This window comes from Mycteria americana, chromosome 5 (genome assembly GCF_035582795.1).
Source record: "Mycteria americana isolate JAX WOST 10 ecotype Jacksonville Zoo and Gardens chromosome 5, USCA_MyAme_1.0, whole genome shotgun sequence".
NCBI lineage: Eukaryota > Metazoa > Chordata > Aves > Ciconiiformes > Ciconiidae > Mycteria > Mycteria americana.
The window spans coordinates 63,223,050-63,248,601 of NC_134369.1; the positions used below are offsets into that span (position 1 = coordinate 63,223,050).

General features: G+C 41.3%; 1 protein-coding gene across 2 annotated transcripts in view; it reads left to right on the plus strand.

Annotated features, from left to right (window-relative positions):
• Positions 1-25,552, plus strand: part of KIF26A (kinesin family member 26A) — a 101,659-nt gene that overhangs the window by 47,580 nt on the left and 28,527 nt on the right. For both annotated transcript variants that reach the window (XM_075503698.1, XM_075503699.1), the window contains 2 exons: positions 2,830-2,996; positions 22,392-22,575. In XM_075503698.1, coding sequence (XP_075359813.1) covers positions 2,830-2,996; positions 22,392-22,575 — 351 coding nt within the window. The remainder of the gene's footprint in view (positions 1-2,829; positions 2,997-22,391; positions 22,576-25,552) is intronic.

The window sequence follows — 25,552 nt, forward strand, 5'->3', positions numbered from 1 at the left end:
CTGCACTAGTCCATCTTGCATGTCTTACTTCACTTTTTCCGCCTCTTTACAAGAATCAGTGCCTTCTCCTTGGCTTCCCCTCCTCCTCCTTTCATGCATGCACAGAACTGAGAATAAAACTTCCAAATTTACCCAGAAATTACAGTTTGAGTTTTCAAAAGTGTGTAATGTGGGAATGGCAATGTACAGACATTCAACTTAGATATGTTGGTTTGGAACGTGTATTAACTATCTGGTATCTGAAATATCAGGGTTGATTTGGGTATTTCAAGTTAGATGCCTGATATGTCCACAATCATTGGTCTCTTAGAAATGTAGGCTTCTAAGTTCTCATAGAAATAAAAAAGTGGTGAAAAAGGAATGTATATTATACATTGCTCATATTTTTGTTAAGTGTAAATAGCTTTTACAGGAATTGATCTGTTAACAAATTCCAGTCAGTTCTTACAAATCTATTACACTTTGCTGTAAAATTCACTGAAGTTTCATGCTAACTCTGCAGATTTGATATTTAGCTTTAGATTATGCCATCATTTAGATTATGCATTAGTTAAAGGATGATTGGTTAGAAATACGTTGCTGCTTCTGCCTTCTTTTTTCAATATTTTGCTTAAACATGTAATTTTCTTTGTTTCAAAGTCCTGTCGTCTAATATGGCCCCTGTTGAAAGTGAATGGAAAAATATGTCTTGGGAAGTCGTCTTGACCCTGTAATTTTTAGTCTGAGACAACAGCGCCTGTGACAGAGGGTTATGGTTGTCTTCCTGGCAGAACATATGGGAGTATTCAAACACTTATGTTAGCCTGCCAGTGGCTGCTGGTAGGGTTTCCTTCTCTTGCTGGCCATCATGCCACCGGCTGCTGTGCGTAGCAGCCCCTTGGCGTGCCAATTTGTGGGCCTTGTGTACTGGCTTCAGAGTTTCTGGTGTAGATTTCTTAGTCTATAAATTGCTAAGTCCATAGTAAGCTCTGCTTATTATTAGCGCTTTGCATCAGTTCATGTAACTCAAAAGTTCAGATGTCGCATTGCATTGTTTTCCCCATGCCATATACTTTCCATGGCTGGTATAGGTCAAGACCACACATTTGTCGCTTCAATTTGTTAGTGCTCAAGTACCTGCTCATATTGCTGGCTGTCCAGCAATACCATTTTTTGTGCCAGTCTTGACCTCTAGCAGTGCTTGGTCACTGCCTTTTCTCTTGCATTGCGAAGTCTTCTGAGACTTCTGTATTACAAAGTGAAGGATTTTGCCAGAGGGTTATTCAAAGGTTCCAGTTAGTCTTCTAGCGTGGATTAAGCTTCGCTAGGATTAAGTTAATCTATATGAATAGTCTTCTACGTCTCAGCCTCGGATCTTTTAGGTGAGCTGTATAAAAGTACTTTTTTGTGTAGCAGTCTATGGTAAAGAATTAGTCAGTCACTCCATAATACTGATAATAGTATTAATCTTTAAAGAGCAGACCTTCAAAAGAGCTGGGCGCACTTTCTTCTTGTTGACTTTGCTGGGAACTGGGAAGTCAGCACTCAACCTATGGGAATGAGTCCAGATGAAACTCCAGACGGCCTTTCATGCACCAGTTGAGCGCTGCTCGGTTGGCAGAGTTTTCTTTTACTTGATACCTAATAACAGGGTTGCCTCAGTTCTCATGAGAAAAACTCTGTTTGTGTTGTCAGTGTATGAGAAAATTGAGGGTGTGTATGTAACTGGGAAGGCCCTATTACCATGTCTCCATATCTGTAGTTGTAAAACATGATCTATGGCAGCACAAAATTTAAAATTTGGTGGCATCCCAGGAAGTACTTAATTGTGTTTGTGCCTCATTACAAGGCTGTCTCCTTTTCTGGAATTTATTTTAGCTAATTAGTTGGAAATGTCAAAGTAGTATTTCAGATGACAGAAACATCATATATTATCATACATGAAGCAATTAACTCTTTTGACAAATATTTATTGTGGTGTCGTCTTTAATTAAATCTTCAGTACTCCTAGACATAGAGCAGGTTCTTCCTAAAAGGAGGCCTTCCCAGCACTGTCAATGAGCATTTGACTGATGGGACTTAATTGAACTGGGTACTGAAAGAGTTGGTGGCCTAAGCATGAAGATATCAACATGACACAATTTCACAACACAGATGTCTGGTATTTTGGCAAAATCCCAAAACAATTGCCCCCCCCCGGCCCCCCCAACTCTGCTTCAGATACTGCAGATGCATTATGCTGGAGAAGATGCATGTCCAGTCACTCCTGTTCTTCCAGTGGAACAGTTTGCAGGAGACAAAAATGCTGTGCACTTGTGCTGCTAAGATAGATAATGCTGAAAAGCAGGGCTGTATATATGTTTTAAAAAATCAATTTTTTTTATTTAGTTCTTGGGGTTATTCATGTAGAAACATGTTACAAATGCGACTGTTTGGTTAGTTCCCCTTAAACAGATAGGTCTTGCAGATGATATGCCACTGAGAAATAATTCCTGACAGTTATAACTGAACCAGATAAACAGTTCTGCCAGCTCCCAAATAACACTGTAAAACAAAAGGGTTCTGCTTATCATTTTCCATTTCTTCATGCCTGTCAAACTATTTAACTGTGCATTACCCATCACAATGGGTGTCTGTGTTATTCTGCTTGTCTGCTGTGGTCATGGTTTTTACTTTCTTTGTTGCAGGACCTACTGCGGTACTCTTGTCCAGCTGTATCACTCTTCAGCCACTGCTATCTTCGCCTTCACCCTTGCAGAGATGCTCTTTGGAAGTGCTGCATGAGATTTCTCCCTGTCATGGCCATTAAGCAAGTGTATTAACCTGTACATGTGTTTTTAATTTTTTCAGGCAGAAACAGCACCAGAAAGTGGCCGGGATGGTCCCAATGTTCAGATCAGCTCAGGGCAGAACAACTCCGACTCTGCGGGAGCAGGCAGCTCGGCAGCCTCCCAGAGCCTGGTTGCTCCAGCCGGGGTCTCGGCAGGTACCTCAGCTGCGGCTTCATTCTTCATAAGGTAGTTTTTCACCTTTCTGGTTCTGTAACTGCTTATGGGTCTTCAAATGTTTGTGAAAGGCTGTTGAGTCTCCTTGCCATGGGTAGAAGGTGTGGCGCGTGTGGTGCTGGTTGCTGAGAGGTGGAGTTGGTCACCTGGTCGTGACTGTGGCTTCCCACTGCCACTGGGGAGCAGGGATGTGATGGTGATGCCCCGTTTCTCTCTCTGGAGACCTGAGCAGGAACCTCTATTGACCAAAACCCAAGAAAATGTGTGTTGGTCTTTGTCTAGTCCTTAATGGACACTTCCACCTGTAGCAAGTCTGTTATTCTATAGGTTTCCTTGGAGCAGAAGCTGAAGTGACAAGGTTTTTTCACTCAGATCTAAATAAAAAAAAGTTAGACTTTTATTCAGTAGCACGGCCTATGTGTGCAAATAAATTTTTTTCCGTAGTTGGAAACAACAGTTAAAACAGTTTAAGACATTCTTTTTTTAGCAGTAGTCTAGAACAATCTTTTTTTTTTTCCATTCTTGGGTCTTATAATGAAAATGATATGTTAGTTTTGTTTGTGAAATGTTTGTTGTAATTAGCAATGTTGATTAAATGCAATACGCTGTCAAGCAGATGGTATTTAAAACACCAAAATTCAGGGCTTTGTACTTGCATTCCAAACTCCTTTTTTAATTCAGAACTGAACATGTTTTGAGACAATGTTGAAAAACGTATGTCTGTGAATGGCATTAAAGTCAGATTTATGCACTGAGTGAGGATTCTTCTTATCATGTAATCAGGATGGTAAACGTATTGTTTCCTTTTCCTTGATCTTTAAAATGTTTTGCACCATTAAAAAAATGACGTTTACTGTAAGTTACAATCTGACCTCAGAAGGAGCTCAACTTCCGAAGTTCTGTTTTTCAGAAGAACATAGTACAGTGAGTTTTAAGCATTATGTGCCTACATATCACAGTCTGTCTGTACACAAGAGGTTGGGAAATGATCAAGAGTGGTGTGTGTAAGTTAGCGTTCTGTCTCTGTGCTAAGTGCTGCAGGTTTAAAGTCAACACAGTTGTTGCCTACAAAGGATGATACGTTTCATTTTAAGATCTGTGTCTGAAATCAGTGGGAGTGGAGAGGAAAGGTAAGGGGATAAGCTCAAACATCTCTTTTCTTGTTTAGTTACCTAAATAAGGACAGATGAATCCTCTCCAAAGTACCTAGACTGGACAGCAGCACAGCTTTCATGACTGTATTTCATATTGTGGGTATGAGCAGTGTGATTTAGCTTTATCTACTTTGGATTTATTCAGTGTAAATCTGTATGTTGTAAGCAAATGTAAAGACTGTAACTTTCACTGGGGAATCCAGAAAATAAAATACTCTCCTTGGAATCGAGAGAAAGAAATCAGTGCCTAGTAATCTGAAATAAGACCCAAAATCTTTTCTCCCAGTGATGTTTCTGTCACTGGTCAGCAAAACGCAGTTCTGGTTTTATTGTAAAGCAACAGATCCTTACTAATGATTGTCGTTGGCTTGATTCAAAGATTCTTGAAGTCAGCAGCAAGACTGCAAATGACATCATTGTATGTTGGATCAGGCCCTAATTGCTTCTCATGAATCTGTCTTTGCCTTGAGTGAATCAGAGTTTTATAGCTTTAGCAGCTATGTGCTAGCTAAAACATTTTAAAACCCATTAGTACATTGCTTATTCCCTACCCATGTTTCCTTTGTTCAAAATTGATTCTCTTCAGTTTTTTAACCAAAGAACAGGGCTGGCTGAAATTTTTTTGCACAAAGCACTTCTGTTTCTTTTTTTGTGGTTGTTGTTGGAGAGAGATTTAAGTGAGAAATAAATTTTTCCTTTAACAGTTACCAGTTATCTGAATTAGTTTTGTAGCATTTTCATGATCTTGCATCCACTGCTGGTTAATGTATTTCAGCATTCATTTCTCAGTATTCCAGAGCCTGTCTAAGAATCTTGGGTTCCCTAAAAGCACTCATTCAAGAAACAAGTTCAGTTATGACTGTGATTAAAAACACAAATTGAAACGCAGAAAATCTCACAAGGCTGGGGGAGAGAGGTCCATTATTGATCCCTGGCAGTCATAAATATGTTGAGCAGGTCCTCAGGTGGGTACCATTGCATAGTCCTGGCCAGGCTGCTCTGCCACCTTTGGCATTAACCTCAGGAGAGGCTCCCTCTCCCGCTGCTCCTTCTTCTCTTCCGACTCCTCCTGCCATGGGGACCTTACAGATCAAAGTTTCCATGCTGAGTCTTCCTCCCGCCCTTGAGCCATGCAGTCCTCAGCAGGAGGGGAGAGGGAAGAGGAGGAAATCTTCAAGGATGAGCGAGAGACGGATGTTGGCAGAAACTGGAGTGGAAGCGGCTTATCCAGGGACAAGAAGTATTGGGATATCAACAGTTTTGGCTGTTTTTGTTCAGTACTGATGGGATATCAGGCTTCTTTGCTCCAGCCTTTCCAGTCCCTTCTCCTCTTTCCTTTTGCACCATCCAGCCTTGAGCGTGTTGAGGAAGAAGGTCATCCCTGCCTTGAATCCTTTGCAGCAGCATCCACTTCTTTGTCCTTCGTCTCTCTGTTCAGCTAATCCTCTCTGAGCAAGCACATAGAGATGCAAGGGGAGTCATGGCACTAGTGTTATGCTATAGTCTCTATTCACTGCATTTGCTGATTCTTTCCTTGCCATGTTTCTCTCCTCAGCCACTTAAATTCTGAACTTTATAGCAGGGCCAGTGTGTTACTCGCGTTATGCAGAGCCTGGCACATTCTGTTCCTTGTTCTCTACTGGAATAAATGCAATTAATATATTGATAATCACACACACATATATTTATTTTTTTCAAATCATTGCCCTCTCTTTGACCAAATCTAGTGAGTACCTCCGTCTTTTTACAAGAGCCCTTTGTAAAAGTGGCTGTGGCTGTGGTTGGGACTTTAGCTTGGGAAAAAGGCCGTTTTGTCATAGAAATAAAGTAGCTAGGCAAAAGTATGCATGTATGTTAACATTCAGTGTATTGGGGTGCAGGGTTAGTTACTTTGGAAAGACAAAGCCTTCGGAGGGTGCTTGTGGAAACTGCATCTGTGATTTCCTTAGCAGCAACAACACTAGATACAGATTTTTTTTCACATGAATAAAGGATTCCAGTCTTGTTCTTCATGAAACAGCATTAACTGTGTTTGTACAGGTCCTGGCACAATTAGCTTTTGGGCTGTGGCATGGTTTTCTGGCAGCAAATAAATGTCTTTTTCACATTATAACTAGAGTCTCTATTTGGTGAAATGACACTCTTCGACTCTTGCTTGTGGGCTGTTTTGTGCCTGGGAAGGGAGGAGGTCTGTGCACGTTTTTTTTGTTGGTTGGTTTGTTTTTTACTCCAGTTTGTTCCTCGGTGAGAGTTACAGGTTTGTGTTTGTAAGGTCACAAACTCAAAAGACCGTACAGAGAGTTCATGTCCTCACCTAGAAAACAATAACTAAGAGCTGCAGCAAAACATTTACCTGGTATAAGAGATACCCATGGTTAAAATGAGTATCTTTAAATGAGTCTTAAAATGAGTATCTTTAAGATAGTGTTTGCAGTGAATGCATTGATTTTGTTAAGCATATGTGCAGCCCAAATCTACATATTCATCCAAAGCTCTTTCTCATTTGAATGTCATATTTAATTTCTTCAAGCTTAATTATGTTCTGCTTTTCAAAAAAAAAAAAGTATTTTATTCATTACCTAGAAATGCAGAGTGTCTAGCATGGAAGTGCTAAGTATTCAAAATCAAAGCCAAATATTAGAGCCAGCAGACAGAAGCGTATTAAGAAATTAAATCAGTCTTAAGCTTTTTTCCTCACTCTGATCTGTCATAGAAGGAGGAAAGCTTTGATTAATATCTGACTGTGTCACACAAGCAAATTGCCAGACATTACTCAATGGTCATGTTACCAAAGGACCAGAGGATTTAGCAGAAAATGCAGCTTCTCAGTAGGTCACTGACAGAATAAGAAAGCCAGAGCAAAAAGCGCAGCTCATGGGCATGGATGGCTGTGAAGAGGCTCCCAGTTTACCCTTATAATGCAGGAGGAGCAGTTTAATCTTGCATTCTTCAGATTTAAGAAGAATGCAGCTGGGCTTTGTCCCTTGGCATGGCATGAGCTGTGCCTTGCTTAGTGCTCCACACTTTATACCTGTTTCCAGTTTTTTTTTTTTTTGTATAAGGAACCTGAACAAACTTTATATTACTAAGTGAAAATATGTGAGATAGGTGTAGGACCCTTCTCTGGGCTATGCTTGCAACTAAGTAAATATTGGCATATTGTGGTATAAAGCTGTAATAAGCCGTTGGGTTTTTTGTCACCCGGGCACCTGGGGAAGAGAGGAGATGGTATTTCCACCAACAGGCAGGAGAAGGGCAGCGAGGAGGACAATGGGCATGCACTTGGGAAGAGGTTAATGGGCTATGTGCCAAAAAAGAAAATACCGCTCCCTTGGGAGGAGAATCAAGGCCCCTGAGAAATCGAAGCCGTCACCATTAATGTGCCATTTCCGCCTGCTGGTGGCTGGTGACAGTGGTGGCAGCACCGCCTGGGGGGGGTACGGTGCTGGGGTGGGGTACGGTGTTTCGGTGAGAGCATGGGTGTCTGGCCTCGGTGCACAACGGCGAGCTGGAAGGAAGGTTTGAGCAGTGACAGGGCAGCTAGGAGGAATCAAAGCTGTTTAGGAGAAAATATATATAAAAGCAAGCAACCCTGAGCAAAGTTGAGCAGAAGACAAACTGTATTAAGTCCCTCTTCTTAAATTTTAATCTTGTTTGATGTTGGGTTATTTTCACATCTTTTCAAATTGGTTTGGTCACAGGGTTGCACTTGCTGCCATGGGACTGCTGCCTTTGAAGCAGGGAAATAGCTGTATAGCTGCAGCTACTTTGCCTTGCATCTGCCTGCTTTTGTTTGATGAAATATTCTTCCAAACATAGCACTCACTATGCAGTCACTAGTTTTCAGGTTTCTAAATTATTTGCAGTGTTGCTGGGCTTTGCTAGATTACAACCATTTAAGTGAATGAATCTGGAGAATCACAGTGGTGAATCACACCCATTATCTTTCCACTCTTGTCATATTCCTGCATGTTTGGGAAAGCTGTGTCAATTTAGAAATTATATAAAACATTACACACGATATGCTTTTTACAAGCAGCTTTTCTTAACAAGATATAACATACAATCTCTGAGTAATGTAATCAAACATCTTAAGAGTTAAAATAAGCATAGTCGTCTTTTTCTAGATTCAGGATCTTCCATCATATTTTAATGCCTGTGAGTTGTGGATTAAAGAATCTAATTATTTACTAATGAGCAGTAATGGTACATATAAACTAAGGGTCACTATCCTATTACAGGCACCTGATGGTTCACTGATAAGCATTTGGTCATTAGATTGACCATAAAATATAGTCAATAATTGAGGTTACTCATAGAGCAGACACCTTATCAGCTTTAGGCATGATGGGACAGCTTGTCAGTACTCTGTGTACTGATTGTGCTGTGACTGAGCATATGATTAGGGTATTGAAGCAGTCTGTATCTAATGAAACTGCAGGAAAGGCATAGCAATATTAGCACAACCACTAAATGACTAATGTGTTTTTGTTCCAAGCCTCAGACACTTCAATTAGTTCCAATAAACTCTGATGTAGTGTAGCAGTAGGCAGAGAATTCAGATATTTTGTGTACAAGCTTTCATTACACCAGTCAAAATTTGTAACGTTTCAGGGACAGATGAAATCTGTGTGGCTTTGAATGAAAAATTATGGAAATAATAAAGGCTGTCATTACCATTTTTACTTCATTTTTTTTCAGTTTTATTTTTGCATTTTTTAGATTTAGACTACTTTCTGAGACAATGCCTAGTGCCTGATTTAAAAGATGAAGCTGACAGCAGCAAATTAGATGTCTGCATATTCTGCTTTAAGGTCCATTCATGCAGTTCATGTAGGCTTGTGCATATAGATCTAAACTTAGAATGTGTTCCTTAGCATTTTGTACCATGTGGAACATTAGTCAAATAGTCTAGTTCTTGAAGGCTTTTGTAGAGATATTGATTTTACTGTGCTTCAAACTGTTGCTGAGAAAATAACCTCAGAACCTATTCTTTTATGATTTTTTTCCATGAGGATGCCTTAACTTTCATAAATTATTTAATATGGTGAAGGATGCAAAATGCCTTTTGCCTTTCTGAACTGCTGTTCAGGCTTCTGTGATGCGACCTTGGAAAGTAACCATAGAAACATGTTAAAAGCATCAACCGAAAATCAGTAGTTCGGTTTGACAGTGATGCAAATTCTGTGAAAGAAGATTATGATGTATTAGAAACACTTGAGGCATATATTACTGCTAACCTGTTAAACCTGATTATTCCATGACTATCAGTACTTTCAGAATTTAATGCAGGGGAAAAAAGCACAAAAAAATGAAACATACATTTTTTTTTAAGTTGCCACGTTTAAGATGTTTCTAGCTAAATCACTTCAGCCTGTCATTCTCTGTCCTGTTAAAAGCAAGAATTATATTTCTGCTAAGCTCATAATGTAGTTCACCAGTTCTTTGTATTTAATAGCTGTAAACTTTTGCCCTGTACCCTGCTGGGATGCACCAGTATCCTGGCTTTGTGCAGAGCTGGCACAAGTTAAATCTCTTTGACAGATAAAGTGGATAACTGGGTTATGAATAAGTAGTAGTTCACCAAAAGGTGAAGAAAATGTGTGACTCACTGGATCCTGAGTTAGACCTTTTTGTGCTGACCTGTGGTAGTTAAGCTAGTCTGTGAGGTTGAAACAGAAATGCTTGCTATAGTTACAGGTAACCGTAGTAAATTCTTGGTGAATGACAGGTCAAGGGAAGAAGCGGAGTCAGTTGTTAAAGCTTCCTCATTAAGCACAACCCACACCCAAGAAATCCTAGGTTGAGGTGCTGCAGGAAAACTAAATTTGAATTAATTATCTAGGAAAGCACGGTACCAGCTCTTCCCAATTAAGACTGCCTTGCTGGCAGATATACCCAAAACCCCATTCATGGTTTGTCCCTACTTTACAGTGTTGTAGCAGTACCACAGGAGCTGTGGGCTCTTCAGGGACGTGACAGCTCGCTGGCATTGATGCAGCTCAACAGCCGCTTGGTGCATCAACCCTTCTTCGTTAAATGCCCCGCAATGCCCCACTTTCTCTTGCTACCATTTGATCACTGTTGCAAGCCAGTCAGGAAGGGTGGCTGAGCAATCTGTGGCTTGGGGGAGAGTTACAGATGTGCAGATGAAGTGGAGCATCCAGCTGTTTCCGGGGGAGCAGATATATAATTAGCCTTTTCCCCTTAATGAATCTCCCCTCGTGAATCTCGTGCAGCCTGGTCCCTGCAGAGCGTCCTCCCCACTGCATGGTGCTGGAGAAGGAGATGCCTTCCCAGCCCCATTTTCCTCTCTGCATGGAGCCTGGGAGAGCAAGAAAGCCCTCATGCAGATGTCCAAATGGAGACGGAGCGGGTGCCACCAAAGGGTTTGCCTTCCTCACCTTGTCGGTGCCATGCCACGGCTGCTGGAATGTGGTTGCTAGCTGTCCCCGGAGAGTAAACATGACCCGTGCGGAGCACGGCACTATGCGTGGACAGGAGACAGGGCAGGGTGTGCAGCATTGTGCAGTATCTTGTATCATCTTAGGGCAGCTTAAGCTTTCCTAGTTGCTGTGGCAGCATAATACTGCCTATAATTAAGGACAAACAAAACAGTGTATGCTTTAGGTATATCCCATTTCGCATTAGCCTGTAAGGAGGATAAATTAGGAGATAAGGCTGAATTTAGTAGGCTTTGTTCTTGGAGACAGAAATGACTCTTAGGACAGCATGTTTAAGAGCAGAACATCATTACTGGTATCATTGCTAATGCTGCATCATACATTTACACGGTGCTTTATCAGCAGACAGTAAGCCAGGCTCCCTGCTATGAAGAGCTCATCTGTGATGACTGTGAGACTGATGGGGAAACAGAGATGAGACTCAGAGCTGTAGTCCCGCAAAGGGAGGAGGTAAAGAAATTGGAGTAGCTGAGAGGAGAGGGAAGGTAGAGTTTTGGACGTTGGCACTGCTGAGTTACAACACTGCTGAAATTATGAAAAATGTCCCAAAGGCCAATAGATATGTGATCAGGATATGGCTATTTAATTAGAGGGGGGAGGCACTGAATCATTAGCCATGGTGGAGAGACAATGGTGAGGATCTGAGAGAGCCTAAGGGAATTGGCTGAGAAAGCGAGGGTGGTGGTGACCAGATGAAGAAGCACTGGGCACCTGGGAATCATTTGTCTTGGAAAACAAAGCTCCCCAGTGTAGAGGGTTAGGGATCATGGTATGAACCAAGGAGAGATCATGCAAAGCATCAGTGTCAGGGAGGTGTTTGGAAGGAGAATCCTTACCTGGATACCACGGGCCACAGGGGTTGTGTGGGAGCAGGTTGGGCTACGCTGGAGGTGGCAAAATGAAGCAAGGAGGGGGCCTGGTGCCAACCAGATTGGCACGAAATAGGAAAAGGAGAAGACAGTGAAAGGGGAAAAAATGGATCTAGTGATGTGGGAACCTCATGGTGAGGGTGGGATTCTGGAGAGGATGTTCTAGCTCTTTACTCCAGTTTCATAGCAAAAGCAGAATTGGGGCACAACAAAACACTTGCAGTGTTTTCTGCTGACCAGATGCCTTGAAGATCTTTGTCACGTGAGGCTGCGTCTGGGGAGGGCTGATTTTTGTCAGCCCCAAGTACCTTGATGGATAATATAGGAGGTTCTGAAGCACCAGAAGATGTGGTGACTTTTTGAGTGGCTCTAGGTGGATCAGTGCAGACTGCTGTTGCAGCAGTTGGGTCTTGGATTAGCTCTATATTCTGAGACATTAATGATGCCCAGGAGGAAGAGCAAAGCAGAATAATTTAAAACAGATGTGCTCACACAGATATGTCGGAAGGGAGAATCTGTGCTTTCAGAGCCACCCAAGTTTGAATTTATTTGTGGGGGTAAATGGTGGTCAGTGGAAGGAATTTTAAACTAGGGAAAAGTCTGAAGTATTTATGGATAATCTTGACTGGAGTTGTGCAGATATTTCTTCTTACTTGGTCCTCTCTCTGATCTGCTTTCCTAAAATTAATATTTTCTCCCTTAATTTCATATGATCCTTTCTATATTTTCTCTTTCATCCACAGCTGAATGCACCTGCTTATTCTGTTTTCCTGAATATATGGAATCTCACTGTTGTCTAGCTACCAGAGTCTCTTTTTCCCTTTGGCTTCTTCCCTTCTTTCTGCCCTTCCTAGCTTGTCAAGAGGAGCACTTCTCTCGCCTTCCCCAACCCCAGCCCTCCCGGTCTGCCTGGGTGCCTTTTTGGTTCCTGGACTCCTGAAGAGCAGTGCTTGTTCTGACCCCGTTATTTGGGGCTCCTCAGCTCGGTGGCAGTGGCAGCTGCGCTGGTGGTTTTGCTGCAGTGGGAACAGAGCATTCCATAGGTAAAATGATAACGGTGACTTTCCTGCAGGGATGTAACTTGACAGTTTGCACCTGTTTTGCAACTTTATGAGTGACTTCCAGACTCTTCCAGTAACGTATTTAACTATTTTAATACTTCGTTAAGACAGACAGACTTAGCAGGCAAAAGAGTAAAATCAGACTGATAGTTAATTGAATATTTAGTTCTCATGGCTGACTTGCAGTCACTCTAACACTCAGTTTACTGTGTGCAGGATGCGGTTTGCAGGGCAGATGGACTTTCAAGTGACACTCTCTATTCTGAGCTAGACCGCTTTGCTTGCTTGTGCTAGTGGCAAAATGAGACATCCCACATTATCATTTATAACACAAATGAAATGTCAAGCCAAAATAATGCACCAGCACTACAGCTGCAGTGCTTGATCAACTGCAGGATTACTCTGAAGGTACTTTTAAATTCTCTGTGAAATAGCAGTGAATTTTGGCTTTCTAAAACTTCCCTCATCCTTCCTGCTGGAGGATGGAAGATGTTTCTTTTGGCAGAACATTTCAAAGAGCTTAGCCACTACTTTGCTCAGCATTAGTTAGTGCTGCTTTGCTGGTCATTGCAGAGTGACGCTCTTGGGGTTGCTTTCTGCTTTGTTGGGCTTTTCGTGTCCTCGGTGGTGGAGCTCACTTATTAAGAGGCACTGCCCTATGGAGCTTTTACTGTGAGGAAATGACTCAGTGGAAGTTAATCAGCATAAAATGAATCTAATCTAAATGTTATTAGTGAAGCTAGTTGGGAGTCCAGGGCAAGCTTCAGAATATTCTTTGATAATGTCTCTCAGGCAGGTCTTCAGGAGTTGCTTATTTCTGCTGAAATTTGAAGTTAGCATCTTTGGGTCAGAAATAATCAAATCTCCCTGTCTGCAGTGATGGAAGAACATGCATCTCACATTTTCCTGCTAAGTGCTATTTTAAATGGTGCTGCAATTTTGGCCTATTATGCCTCAAGAAGTATCGTTTCAGAACTGATGTCAGTTAAATAAATCACAGGGACGCTGGGCTTTAAGAAGTCTCTCCTCTGTTTAAAAATACTTATTGTGGGCATATGACTTCTGTACCTCGGTGACTTCCACTGCATCATTTAATGCTGTCAGTGACCATTTAACTCGCTAACAGTAGGAATAAGTAAATGCCCCCCTGAGAAGTTATTTGCTTGGCAGTATAGGTGTCAAGCCTTTGACTAAGCATCTGAAATAAAACCTGGCTGAAGCAGGGATGGATCCTCTATAGATTTTCTAGATGTGCACTAAAATGTGGAACTGAGGGAGCTGGAGGTGATGAGAAAGGTATGTCTGTGGGGATGGTGTGTTGGGGCAAAGGAAGGTAACCTGAAAACACAACCCACCTGAAAACATAACCCACCCCAGAGCTTTTATGGTAAAGGAGGCTTTACAGTCACAGATGCTAACTTGTATTCAGACTGCTATATATGACTGGCAATGTGAAAATACTGGATATCCCCCTCGTTTTGTCCCCCTCTTTCCTGTCTGATGTTTGCCTGAACCTTGTGCTTCAGATGAACCCCTTGTTAGCCATGTCCTGCATTTTCTCTCTCATCCTTTCCACTAACAAACGTGCCTGTTTCTTCCCGGGAGCAGGCTGAATGAGCAGAATGCTTTCTCTTTTCATACCAGATTGTTTTTGGTGACTAGCATGGAGTGTAATATCCTTTGTAACAAAAATAATTTATTGCCTGGTAAGTCATTTTGATACTGGCTCCTTTCTGTAGTATTGGGAGCTGATATTGCAGGGCACAATTTTAAGTGATCTATTTAAGTAATTACTTTAATAATGAAGGGCTAGTTAGCACCATTGTTTCTGTTCCATTACTTTGTAGTTTTAAAAATGTGTTTATTACTTTTTCTTGATGGAATACAAATGAGACTAGAATTTTATTTCCTCAACCTGACTGTTTCATGAGTCTATGTCTCACTGGCAAATAAGTCCAACTTTTTTGCCTAAGGAGCGTGCTTAGATTGATGTGGTTCTGCCTGCTTTAGCTCAGTTAGTTCATGAAACGGGACGAGGAAATATTGCTGGCATTCAGGTAGCTGTATTTTCAATACATAGCTATCTATACAGTGTGCAGCGCGGGAACTGACATATTTCTATATTAGGTGTTGACAGTCTGGCTTACATAAAGATTAACCTACACAGGTTTTCAGCAGTTTGTCATATGGTACAATTGTAAACAGCAAGTATGGAAGTACAGCAATATGTTCATCTGCTCTTGCTTTGTTTAACATCATTAGTGAACAGAGCTGGAAATGGTATGCGGCAGGCTGCGGTGACTAGCTGTTATTCTGATACATATATTAAAAAGTCAGCTCCTGAACCCTGGTCCTGGCTGCTGAAGCAATGTTCTTTGGACAGAAAAGTGTCTTAAATCTGCAAGCTGAAGAGAATATGGAGCTGACATCACTCACAACAATTTTGTAGCAGCGACCTCAGAAACTGCTGGTTTGGGAGAGTGGAAAAAATTGTTGGAGTGTAACAGTCGGTGGTCGTGAAGATCTGCCCTTTGGTGTTTCTTAAACCTGGGGAAAAATTACGGAGAAAAGCTGTGAAAATTCCTTCTTGGATTCCTGTATGCAAATTGCTTGAATGCTTGAAAATGGGCTCGGCTGGTTGCTTCTGTTTAAATAATAATGTGTAGCTGAGAGGAGGGATCAGCTCTTGGGTCTGTACAGCATGAAGAAGCTCTTCTGATGTCACGGGTAGCCTGCAGGTTTGCTTTAACTTGTCATATTCCAGAGGTCTATTTGAGTTTATCCCAAATGACTTTGCCTGGTCTTTCTGTGTGGTGCCTGAATTCGGGTCAATCTCGTCTATTGCTTACCGATGCATTAAGCCTGAATTCTATACTTTATGAAGATCTGAATAGAGTACAGGGAGAGCAACAAGGATGGTGAGAAATCAAGGAAACTTGACCTGTGAGAAAAGGTTGGAACTTTCTCATTTGTAAAAGAGATGGCTGAGGTGTGGTAGTGGTCTTCATACAGATAACAGCTGCTGCAGCAGAAGGAAGCAAGGTCCTCTGCATGTCTGCTGGGGAGGTGGGGGAAAACAAGAAACATAAATTCCAGCAAGGCAGACTTATGAGAGACATGAGGTGTGAATTTTCTAACAGTAAGAATAGTTAAAAACTGGAATTGATTGCCTTGGGAGGCTGTGGACTTGCTTTTACTGGAGGTTTCTAAGAACAAGTTGGACAAATATTTATTGGGAATGTATTAGGTAAAGTTCATCCTACCATTGAGCATTGGGAAAGTGTAGATAACCTCTTAAAATCCCTTCTGGACCCATCTTCTCTGATCAGGTGTGAGCAGATGATGTCAACATAGCTGATTTTTATTTCTGCCTTGCTGATTTTAATAAGAGATAGTAAGAGAAAATTAAGAGGTCACTCAAAGTGAGAGGCTGAAATTCAAGCCTGAATTGCAAGATTATGCTATGTGCAAGAGGCAAGGCATGAACTTAATCTCATATTGGCGATACTTTCTCTCATAATGTTGCCTTGGTAATATCTCCACAATATTAGATGTGGTTTGACATTTTGGAATGTTTCACAATAATGGTATTCTATTGAAACTTTATTACCATCACCCATTATAAAAATGCTATTGTTTTAAGGCTGTGCATTGTGATCCAGATGAACTAATTATTTATTGAGGAAGTTGAACCACTGAAATAAGGAACACTAATTGTTTGTTCTTCCTGGCAGTGCTTCTCGACAGCATTGCTGGGACAGCTAAGCAAACAAAGGTTTGGTGCTGTACTTGTGTAATGGTACTAGAGTGAGGAAAGCCTTTATATCCTCCTGAAGCTGTATATGCAAACACAGGAACCTAGTAAACTTGTTCTAGGGGGAAGAACAGACCGTAACCTCAAAATTTAACATATACTTTATAAGTGATTCCTTGGACAAAATTTATTGTAGAAATACAGATGGTGCCTGTCCTTTCCAAGCCTTCATGACAGACTTAGACATTCTCAGTCTTCTTATTAAAAACAGCTCTTTCTGAACCAGATTTTATTTTCCAAATCGAATGCTGTTAGTGGAAACGAATACCTTGTTTATTTTTAAGTTTGCTTTGGGATTTTGGGTAGCAACTGCACTGTTTCATTGTGCTACCTTTCTAATTTTAGAACCACAAATCAAACAGTAATAGCAATAATAAAAGTAATAATGCCAACCAAGTTTATGCTGTGAGTTGCGGAAGGCTCGAGACAGAGTGCTGGAGGGTGTATTGTAGGACATCCGTCTATTTGTTGTCTGTATTGACGAGTAATTAAGGAAACAATAACTGGAACTGCAGATACAATGACAGACTGTGACTTTCCCACTGCTTCCTTTGGAGCTGGTTTGCAGTGGGAAAGACTTGGAATATTGGTTTTGTGGCAGAGGAGTGATGCCTTGTTGGGCTGGGAACTGGGAAAGTTTGGAAGAGTCTTGCTTTAGAGTAGACTGATTCCCAGCGTAAACCTGCATTCAGAATTTTGCAAGCTTTGCAGAGGGTTCAGAATCAGGACAAAAATTGCTCCCATAAACGGCTGTCAAGGTCAAACCAAAACTCTTGAGTAAGTGTACTCTTGAGTAAACTCCAAAGTTCAGGATATTTAAGGCTTGGACTGTACTATTCTTTGGCCTTGACCCTCTCCGTGAAGCCCTTAAGCATTCTCACGATATGAATAATGACAGTGATCTCTGAAAGATAAAGCTGGCTAATGACACTAAAACTGTTAATATGTAATGAGTCATGCTGAAATGAATGTGCAGAAGTTTTCTTTTATAATTTTTGTCAGTGGAGCTTAATAATGGGAAGCAGGACTCCCAGTTCCATTTCTGACTTTTGGCAGTTTGTCTGTAAACCCACCATGTCAATTAAATGCTCTCTATCTCTCTCAGTTGACCCATTTCTAATATGTGTCCCAGAGTATATTTCACTCTTCCTTCTGAAGCTTAATAAATTCCACAAAGTGTTAAGCAAAAATTTTATAATTTTGCATAGTTATAAAAGTTTCAAATCTAGTTTTCTTTTTCATGGAGAAATTATGCCAGAAAGAACACTGTTCTTTAGGGATTTAAATTGTGCTGTTTACTTTCACAGCTATAATGTGCAGAACGTGTACAGTGACAGTAAGCTAGAAGCAGCTTGCTGTACATAAGAATATCTGAAATGTCATATTAACCACAGAGACAGAATTTAAAATAAAAAAATGTATGGTTCTTTTAATGGGCAGGCTTTGTAGCTACTGTTGTTGCACAGTCTTATTCCCTAGATGCTGAGCATTATGTAATTGAATCTGGCCATGCTTTTCCTCACTGGTCTCATCCATGCATGGCAGAAATGCTAGTAATCTGTAAATTGTGTGGGGGAAAGAGCGGGTTAGAGACTGTCCCTTGTCATTTGATATTTGAGTGCCCCTGCATGTGCCATATATTAGTTTTATTTTCTACTGTGACACCGAGCTATGAGAAAAGAAGTCTCCAGAGCATCTTAAAAGATATCTTCTATTAAAGATGGAAAGAGTTAAGCAAAATGCAGACAGTAGATCTCACAGCCAGAGGTAAAAATAATATACATGGGTGTCTCTCATGCTTTAATTGGAACAGAGGCATGAGTGTGGCGCTTAGTTTCCCTTGCAAGAATGTTTTGTAGAAGAGTGCTTGGTGGAGGTTGAATGGGGAGAGTGAAGGTAGGTGGAAAGCATACATCTGTGTCAAAATTGTGACAAAATGCTTGGAAAATACCCAGAAAAGCAAATGACTGTAACACTTAAGTTTTGCATCATATCCCCTAGAGGTCATAATTTTCCCTGTGAGGAAACAGAAGTTGATATTGGAGAAGGTCACACAGCCACTGTGGTGCTGAAGATGGATGTGAGGGCCTCCTGTGCAAGATTAAATTTGAGAAAAAGAAGCAAATCAGGAAATAGGCATGGCACCTAATTAGGCTCCTGCAGAAAGTGATCTGGTATAAGCCCAACTTCTGTCTTTCTGGTGCTGAGCAGAGAGGGCCCAGTTTATGAGAGCTTTGCTTTCCCTGTCTTCATGGGACAAATTCCACCTGAGAAAAGGAATGCTAGAGGAAAAAAGTACTGGAAACTTAGGTGTAAATTCACTGATGGGTTGTTGGATAAAGACTGCAGAAAATCCAGCACTCTGGAGTGTCTCAGAAGTGGCTCCCTGTAAATAAATATTTTCATGAATTTTACTGAAGTAAGGAGTTTTGTGAAGTTGGATTTTGTTTAATTTAGTTGGGCCCATGTCCAAACCAGCCTGGCCTATGTTTTGGCCTAATGAGTACTTGGCTGGGATGCCACCAAGTATGTTGGTGGTGCTGCAAGAAGTGCATAGAGATTGATGAGTCTTTATGTGGTGCTCTTTGCCTGGACCAGTCCAGGAGCCCAAGCAAAGCATATGACGGCTGCTGCCCAGCTGGCTTTTGTAGCAGTTAAAGAACTGACTGCTTTGTATAGCAGCTGAGAGTGACAGTTGCTAACATTCATATTCAGAGTCTACAGTTCGATAGTGATGTTTCATTGTGCCTAAATTGCCTTGTTCTTTCCATTAGATCCTTAACTTCTCCCTTTTAGAAAAAAAAACCACCCCAAAACCAAACCCAACGAGCTGTTCGGTGCTGCTGGTACAAGATGTCTGTGATGTTCCTACTCCAGAAACAACCTCATTTTAATGTTGGGCAAAGTAATTCTTGCATTCAAACATGAAGAGGTTGTAATTAAGCTTTGTGCACTGCTACCTGAAAAGAGATGCTTTTTAACTGTGAACCACATACATCATTATTAGTGCAGTTGGCCTGTTGCCCATCAAAGCACTGATTATTTTCTACAGCAGCTACTCCAGTTCCTCTGCTTTTTCAGTTTCCTGTTATCTCGCATGGACATCAGCAGTCCCTTTGCCAAATTTCTTAGTAAAATCGTGGCACTCCAGACTCATAGGAAGAGGATTTATCAGCACTATAGCAGTTAATTGCTTTAGCTAGCATATGGCACTGTCCTTTGAACAGTGGAGATGCAGAAAGTGTGTGAATACTGTTGGAAGTGAATCACTTTGAAAGTTGTTCCGTCTTGGTGGGGAAGTTAAGACAACTAGTAATGGATTTGGTAGCTTAGATCTGCTTTTTGAAATGGTCCAAAACTGTATTGCTGAGCTATTTAGAGAGATGCTAGACTTTAAAAAGGCTGAATTTTCTGTTTGTTTGTTTATATACTTTGCTTAGCTTGGCCTTTTTGGGTGCATTTACTCATTGGGTGTGAGTGCTTAGTTAGGTGCTTGAATACACAATTCCTGAGTAAATTTGTCCTTTGTGTGTCATTCTCTTGCATGTATGTTTCCCAGAGGAGCTCCTTCAGCCAGATCTATTGAAGGAATAATTATTTCATCAGGATTTAATGTATATCTTGATTGCACTTTGAAGACATTCTCTTGAGGAGTTTTTATCATTTCAACAAGGGATCATAGCATGTAAACAAGGAAATAAACATTATCTTTCACATTAATCAACAAGATGATTAAATAATAACCACAATTGTTAATTGGTACTTGGAGATAGAGGGTAATGACTGTCTTGAGTTCCACAATGAGAGCACCAACAGGTAGAGACTCTTTTCTGCACAATAAAGCTGCATATAATTTAGGAGGCATTACAGCTTTAATGTGCAGCTGCAACCATAGTGAAGTTCTGCAACTGTTTGCCTGGTGTCCTATTTCAGGCATATGTTTTCATACTGAATGAGGTATTAGCAAGGGGATTTGCAATTTAGGCAGTTAAATCAGTTCTCATTGCCACCAAAAACCTGAGGTTCTGTATAAACCTGTGCTTGCAGTGTTTTGCTTTTGCTGTGGGACACAGTTCCTGCTGGTTTCAGGATGTGGCAGGAGTCAAAAGCTGCTTCTTTCCTCAGAGGCAAAAGTCCAACTTGTCCCTCACAAGACAGTGGCTTCTGGCTCCCTCTGAGTTTGGAACTACAGCCTCATTTTTTCATCACACGAGTCATTTTTTCATCATTTTTTCATCACACGAGTCATCACACTACAAACACTGCAGTGTTTGTAGAGGGAGAAGGAAGCACGTAGGGGGTCTGCACCTCTAGAAGTTGATGAAGGAAAAATGTCCAGGAGTTTAACACACACATTTGGGGATGTAGAGCATAGGACTGGGAATTTTGGAGATCTGTATTGAGAGTCCTGCCCCTCGTACTGACTAGCTGTCTAATCTTGACCCAAGTGAGTAATTTTGCTCTCAGACACAACCAGTTCTTTGTACTGTAACTCATTTGAAGCAAGTAGTGCTGCTGGAAGAAACTGTGCAGCCCTCCTGCTCTCAGTGTTCATTTTTGCTTCTAACTTACCATAAATATAACCAAAGGAAGAGTTTCCTTCTCTGATCAGCTTACTGAGCTGACTCAGCCTGAGGCTGCCTGATCACTGGATTCATGACGAGGTTAGAGGTCTAGATTTCCAGGAATTAGGTATGACGGCAAAGCACTGTTTTAGTTTCTCCATATGTCTGTTGCTTGTAATACTTCACAGATGCTAATGCCAGCTCATTCTCACTGAAAAGTGCTTGGAGATCCTGGGCTGAAAGGCATGATGAAAATATGAAGTGGCCATTGTATAAAGGGACTTTTTGTCATCACGTATTTGTAAACTAATTTGTCCAAAGTCACAGGCTTTTGTATCGCAAGCATGGGTCAGAATAGTGCTTTGCCCCCAGAACACCGGTTGGCATCAGTAGCATGGTCACAAGTCACCCACAGATGCTGGCAGTGTGACACTTTGCATTTTTGCTGGCTTAACAGTCATTCAAAGTAATGTTAAAAGATAGCGTGTTGGATGCTTTTATGATATCTGTCTAACGGTGGGCTCTCTACTGACGGTCTCAGGGTCAGATCACACGTGGCTTATTCAGGTGGCAAAGGTTTCCTTGGCTTTGACAGAGCTGAGATTTCACCCTCACTGCCACCCCCAGTTGCCCAGCGTGTGCTCACTAACACGTATATTTGTTCTACTTAACTCTGCAAGGTGATTTTTCCCATGTGTGTTTTGATGTAGAGCTGAGTTTCTGGGTTTTTTTCTTGCTATACTGTTTGGTGTTGCTGAAGGGGAATTGCAGAAAAAACTGATTATGTTCCTGTTCTTATTCACAAGGAAGAATGTTACAGTTTTAATTGTATGTTTTAATTTTTCCTTCTTCTTCATCTTTTATGTTTTGAAATTCTGCATTTCAAAAGCCGGATCATTATCATTCAGAACATTAAAGCATGTCTCTCTAATAGCTTTCCCTTTTAATGTGAAAGAATGAAATTGAGGAGGAAAAACCAATCTGTCTTGAAGGAAATTCTCTGTTATCTAAGGATTTTCAGTGCAGCCAACAAGAGAGGATCTTGAGCTCAGCTTACTTGGAGTGTTATTCTCTGCCTTGAGTAACTTGTAGAGTTCAAAGAACCACTTGCATAATGTTATCACCAGCAAAGTCCATCTGGTCCTGCCAGTGACAAGGGGATTATTTCAGCTTTTTATTACGTCAGTGAGATTTTAGCATTTTAGGCTTGAGCTGTCAAGCTGTTGGGGGAAAGAGGGGAAAGTTAGATTGTAATTGGAACTCTGTTGGGGGAGAAATTAACTGAATATTTTGCCAGTAATTTTTCTACCCATATTTCCTTCTATTAGTCTCCTGATGGTTTGTCCTTATGAAATCAGATTGGAACGCAATGACTTGATTTGTTAAGCAGGCAGTGATGACAATGAGCATCTGTTTGTCTGGTCCAGATTCCCATTAACACCTAGTAACATTGTCCTTTCTTGCTATTACTTTTATACAGAGCAGCACAGAAGCTTAACCTGTCTTCGAAGAGAAAGAAATACCATCCGCCCCTGCCACACACACACGACTTCTCTATTTATGCTACTAACTTTAGTGGCATCCTGCAGCTCTGTCCTCCCCCAGCACCACCATGCCTTCTGAGAGCTGTGTCCAAAATCAAGGACAACCCTGGCATTGGAAAGGTAACTTTGGATTTTGATTTTTTAAAATCGTTTTCTAGATGAATTTTAACAGGGCTGGAAGCTTTCAGCCTAGAACAGGGTTGGATAGGCTCAAGGGAAGGGTCTTGGGATAGAGAGATAGCTACAACTGTTTGAATGTGCCTGAGAGCTGTTATCACCTGTTGACTTTGGAAAGAGTTGGCAGCCTCAGAGCAGATTCAGTGCTAAAGTGTTGGCTTCCTTGGAGCCAGTTAACATCACTGACAACAACATTGGCAAAGGTTGTTTTGTCTTTCCCTCTATTAAAGCAAGAGACAAATTTTCCTTTGGCATCACTGGTCCAAAACCAATGCACGTAGAGGCTTCAGCTTTGGCAGAAGTAGTGTCTGCATTGCCAGCAAGGCTCAGCCACTGGTGCTGGTACTGTCTGTCTGCTTGAGGTTAAGGAGATACCTTGAGGGGGCTTTGTTTCCCTCTGCTTCACATGTCATTGTAAATCACGAGTATGGAAATGAACTAGCAGGTAGAGAAATAGATGTCTCTCCAACTTAGGAAATACAGCACCTTTCAAATTGTAAAATTTGTGCTAATTTTATTTAAAATTAATGAAAATGGAACCCGATTATTTAGAGCTTTATTCACATTTATAACTGTTTAATCACCCACGCAGCAGAGTCTGAATACTTATTTACATAGGTTACAAGAGATTAGCGTTTGAAGATAGAATTGAAGAGAGCTAAAATACACACCTTGAGTAACCATACAAATCAGCATTAACATAAAGAGATTGTCAGCCTCAATACCTGTAGCTGACAGTGTTGTTGACGGAGAATACTCTGTATTTCCCAAGTCAGTGAGTTTGTGCTAAATGGAAAACAAAGGAGCAATTCGGGCTATTTTAAGCAGGTGGAAACTCACAGACAAAAATGTGGGTTTTTTTTCTCCTGTTTTACCAGTGTGTTAGAAAAGAAGATGTAGTATTATATGGTGGAATACAGGAATACAGCAAACCTGGCACAGTAATTTAGAGACTCCTAGGTGGAGGAGGATCTGCTAAGGAACACCCTTTCTATGTGTGTGTTTTAGCAGAGCCCGTTTGCTGTGCCTGCCTCTTCTCCGTGAGGCTTAGCACTTGGCCGTGGCACCAGGAATAACAAGGAGCGTGGCATTTCTGAGGCTCTTTGCCTTAGGAAGACCTTTAAAGCATGCTTGTATCTTCTTGTGCCTGCAGCGCAATAAAACTGTCTTTGCACCTCACTGCACTTGTGTGCCTGCAGCTATGTGTAGCCAAGAGACTTCAGCCTTTTTCCTATGCTTTGAGGGTGGCCAGTGGAGCTTACCAGAATGACTTGTGCCTCGTGGAAAGCTCTGGTTTATCTGGTGTCTTCAAACAGATCAACAAAGTCTAGTAAAGATCAAATGCATGATCCCAGATGGCAGGAGATTATATGCCTTGGGTCATGTGGTCTAGCTACTTTCTTCATTAGTGAGCACGGCAGAGGGCTTTCAAAGGGAAGAGCTCTACCAGAATGCCAAGGGGCATGGCAGGACCTGGAGCAGCTATGCTGTTCAGCTGTCTGAGCTTCTCCTCCAACATGGGATATATATGTATCCCATGCTGGCAATGTGGGTGGTATTTCTCTCCTGCCTGGCACACTACACCAAGAATTTCCAGACTTTATGGGTCAACAAGCTGCTGTTGACCCTCAAATGTCTCTGTTGTTCAGCTCTCAGCTGGAAACGTTATTGAAGATACTGTTTGTTTGGGCCCAGGGTTCCAGCTGTGTCCTTCTCACCATGTACTTGTTGACCACAGTTTGGAAGAATCCTGTTCTGTTCTGAAGAGGATAAGAGCTCTCTGCTGATTGAAATCAGCCCTTTAGTTCTTGAGTTAAGACCTAGACCATCCAAATTGGTGATGGGGTGTGCTAGTTACTAGTTTTAATGCTCCTCAAAAAATAAAGTAACTAGGCATCTTCTTTGATCCACAGTTTAAAATATGCAATACCTATTAAACATCTCTCTTAACCCGTTCCTCTTTTGCAACTTTATAAATTACAGTGTTTGCCCATAGAAGAAAACCTCTAGCAATATAGCTTTTTGTAAAAATTATGAGTCAGCAGAAATGAAATTTCATGTATCATAATTTTTAGAACTTGTGGTCAAAGGAAAAGTGTCAGTCCTATATAGCTGTTCTTTTAATACTAAACACTGATAGTTTCACCTTCTCTGAGCAATGCTGAGGAGCTTTTGGTAGCATTTACCCCACTGTGCAGTAACATTCTCCATTATAATTTCCTCTTCACCAGCTTCTGCTGATCAAGATTTAGTCAGTTAGTATCTCATTATGAGGATGATGGGAATAAAGTAATTACCTTTCTTCCTCACTGCTTTAAGTATCATAGCAATTGAGAGAAGAATCAGCAAACGCTGGCAGATGTGCTGTGGTCCTCTGTTAACTTCAGTCCCTCTTCTTCTAACAGCTTTTTACTTTATACTCCTCCTGGTTATCTTTTTCCGTGGCTTTTTCTTGCAGCCTGTCCAATAATAAGTACAAGATATGCATAGGGGACAGAATCACTGATGGATTCTGGAGTCACTTTTTCCTGCTGCAGCATCTGTGGCTGTGGGTGGTGCTCTCCTTGGTTTGTCTGATCGTTCCCAGGTCAGCGGTGTCCCTCGCCCTATTACTACTCTGTGGTGACAGTGGGTTAAGCAGCTGGTGAGGCAGCCTTTTCCTTCCTCACCTCCCGGCTTGCTGCTGTTTTGTCTTTCATGGTTAGTTATGATGTGGAGGACTGGTTCCTTGCTGGTTTCTGCTGTACAGGTAAGAATGTAGCAGTGCTGATGGGCTGCCTAATTCCCACCTAACTTCACCTTACTAAGCTGAGAATGACCCATTGAAGACCAGTTCTCATTCTCCTCAAGGAGGTGATTTCTATGAGCACAGATGGCTTGACAAGTTTTAGTTCCCTTCTTGTCAAATGGTTTTTTTCAG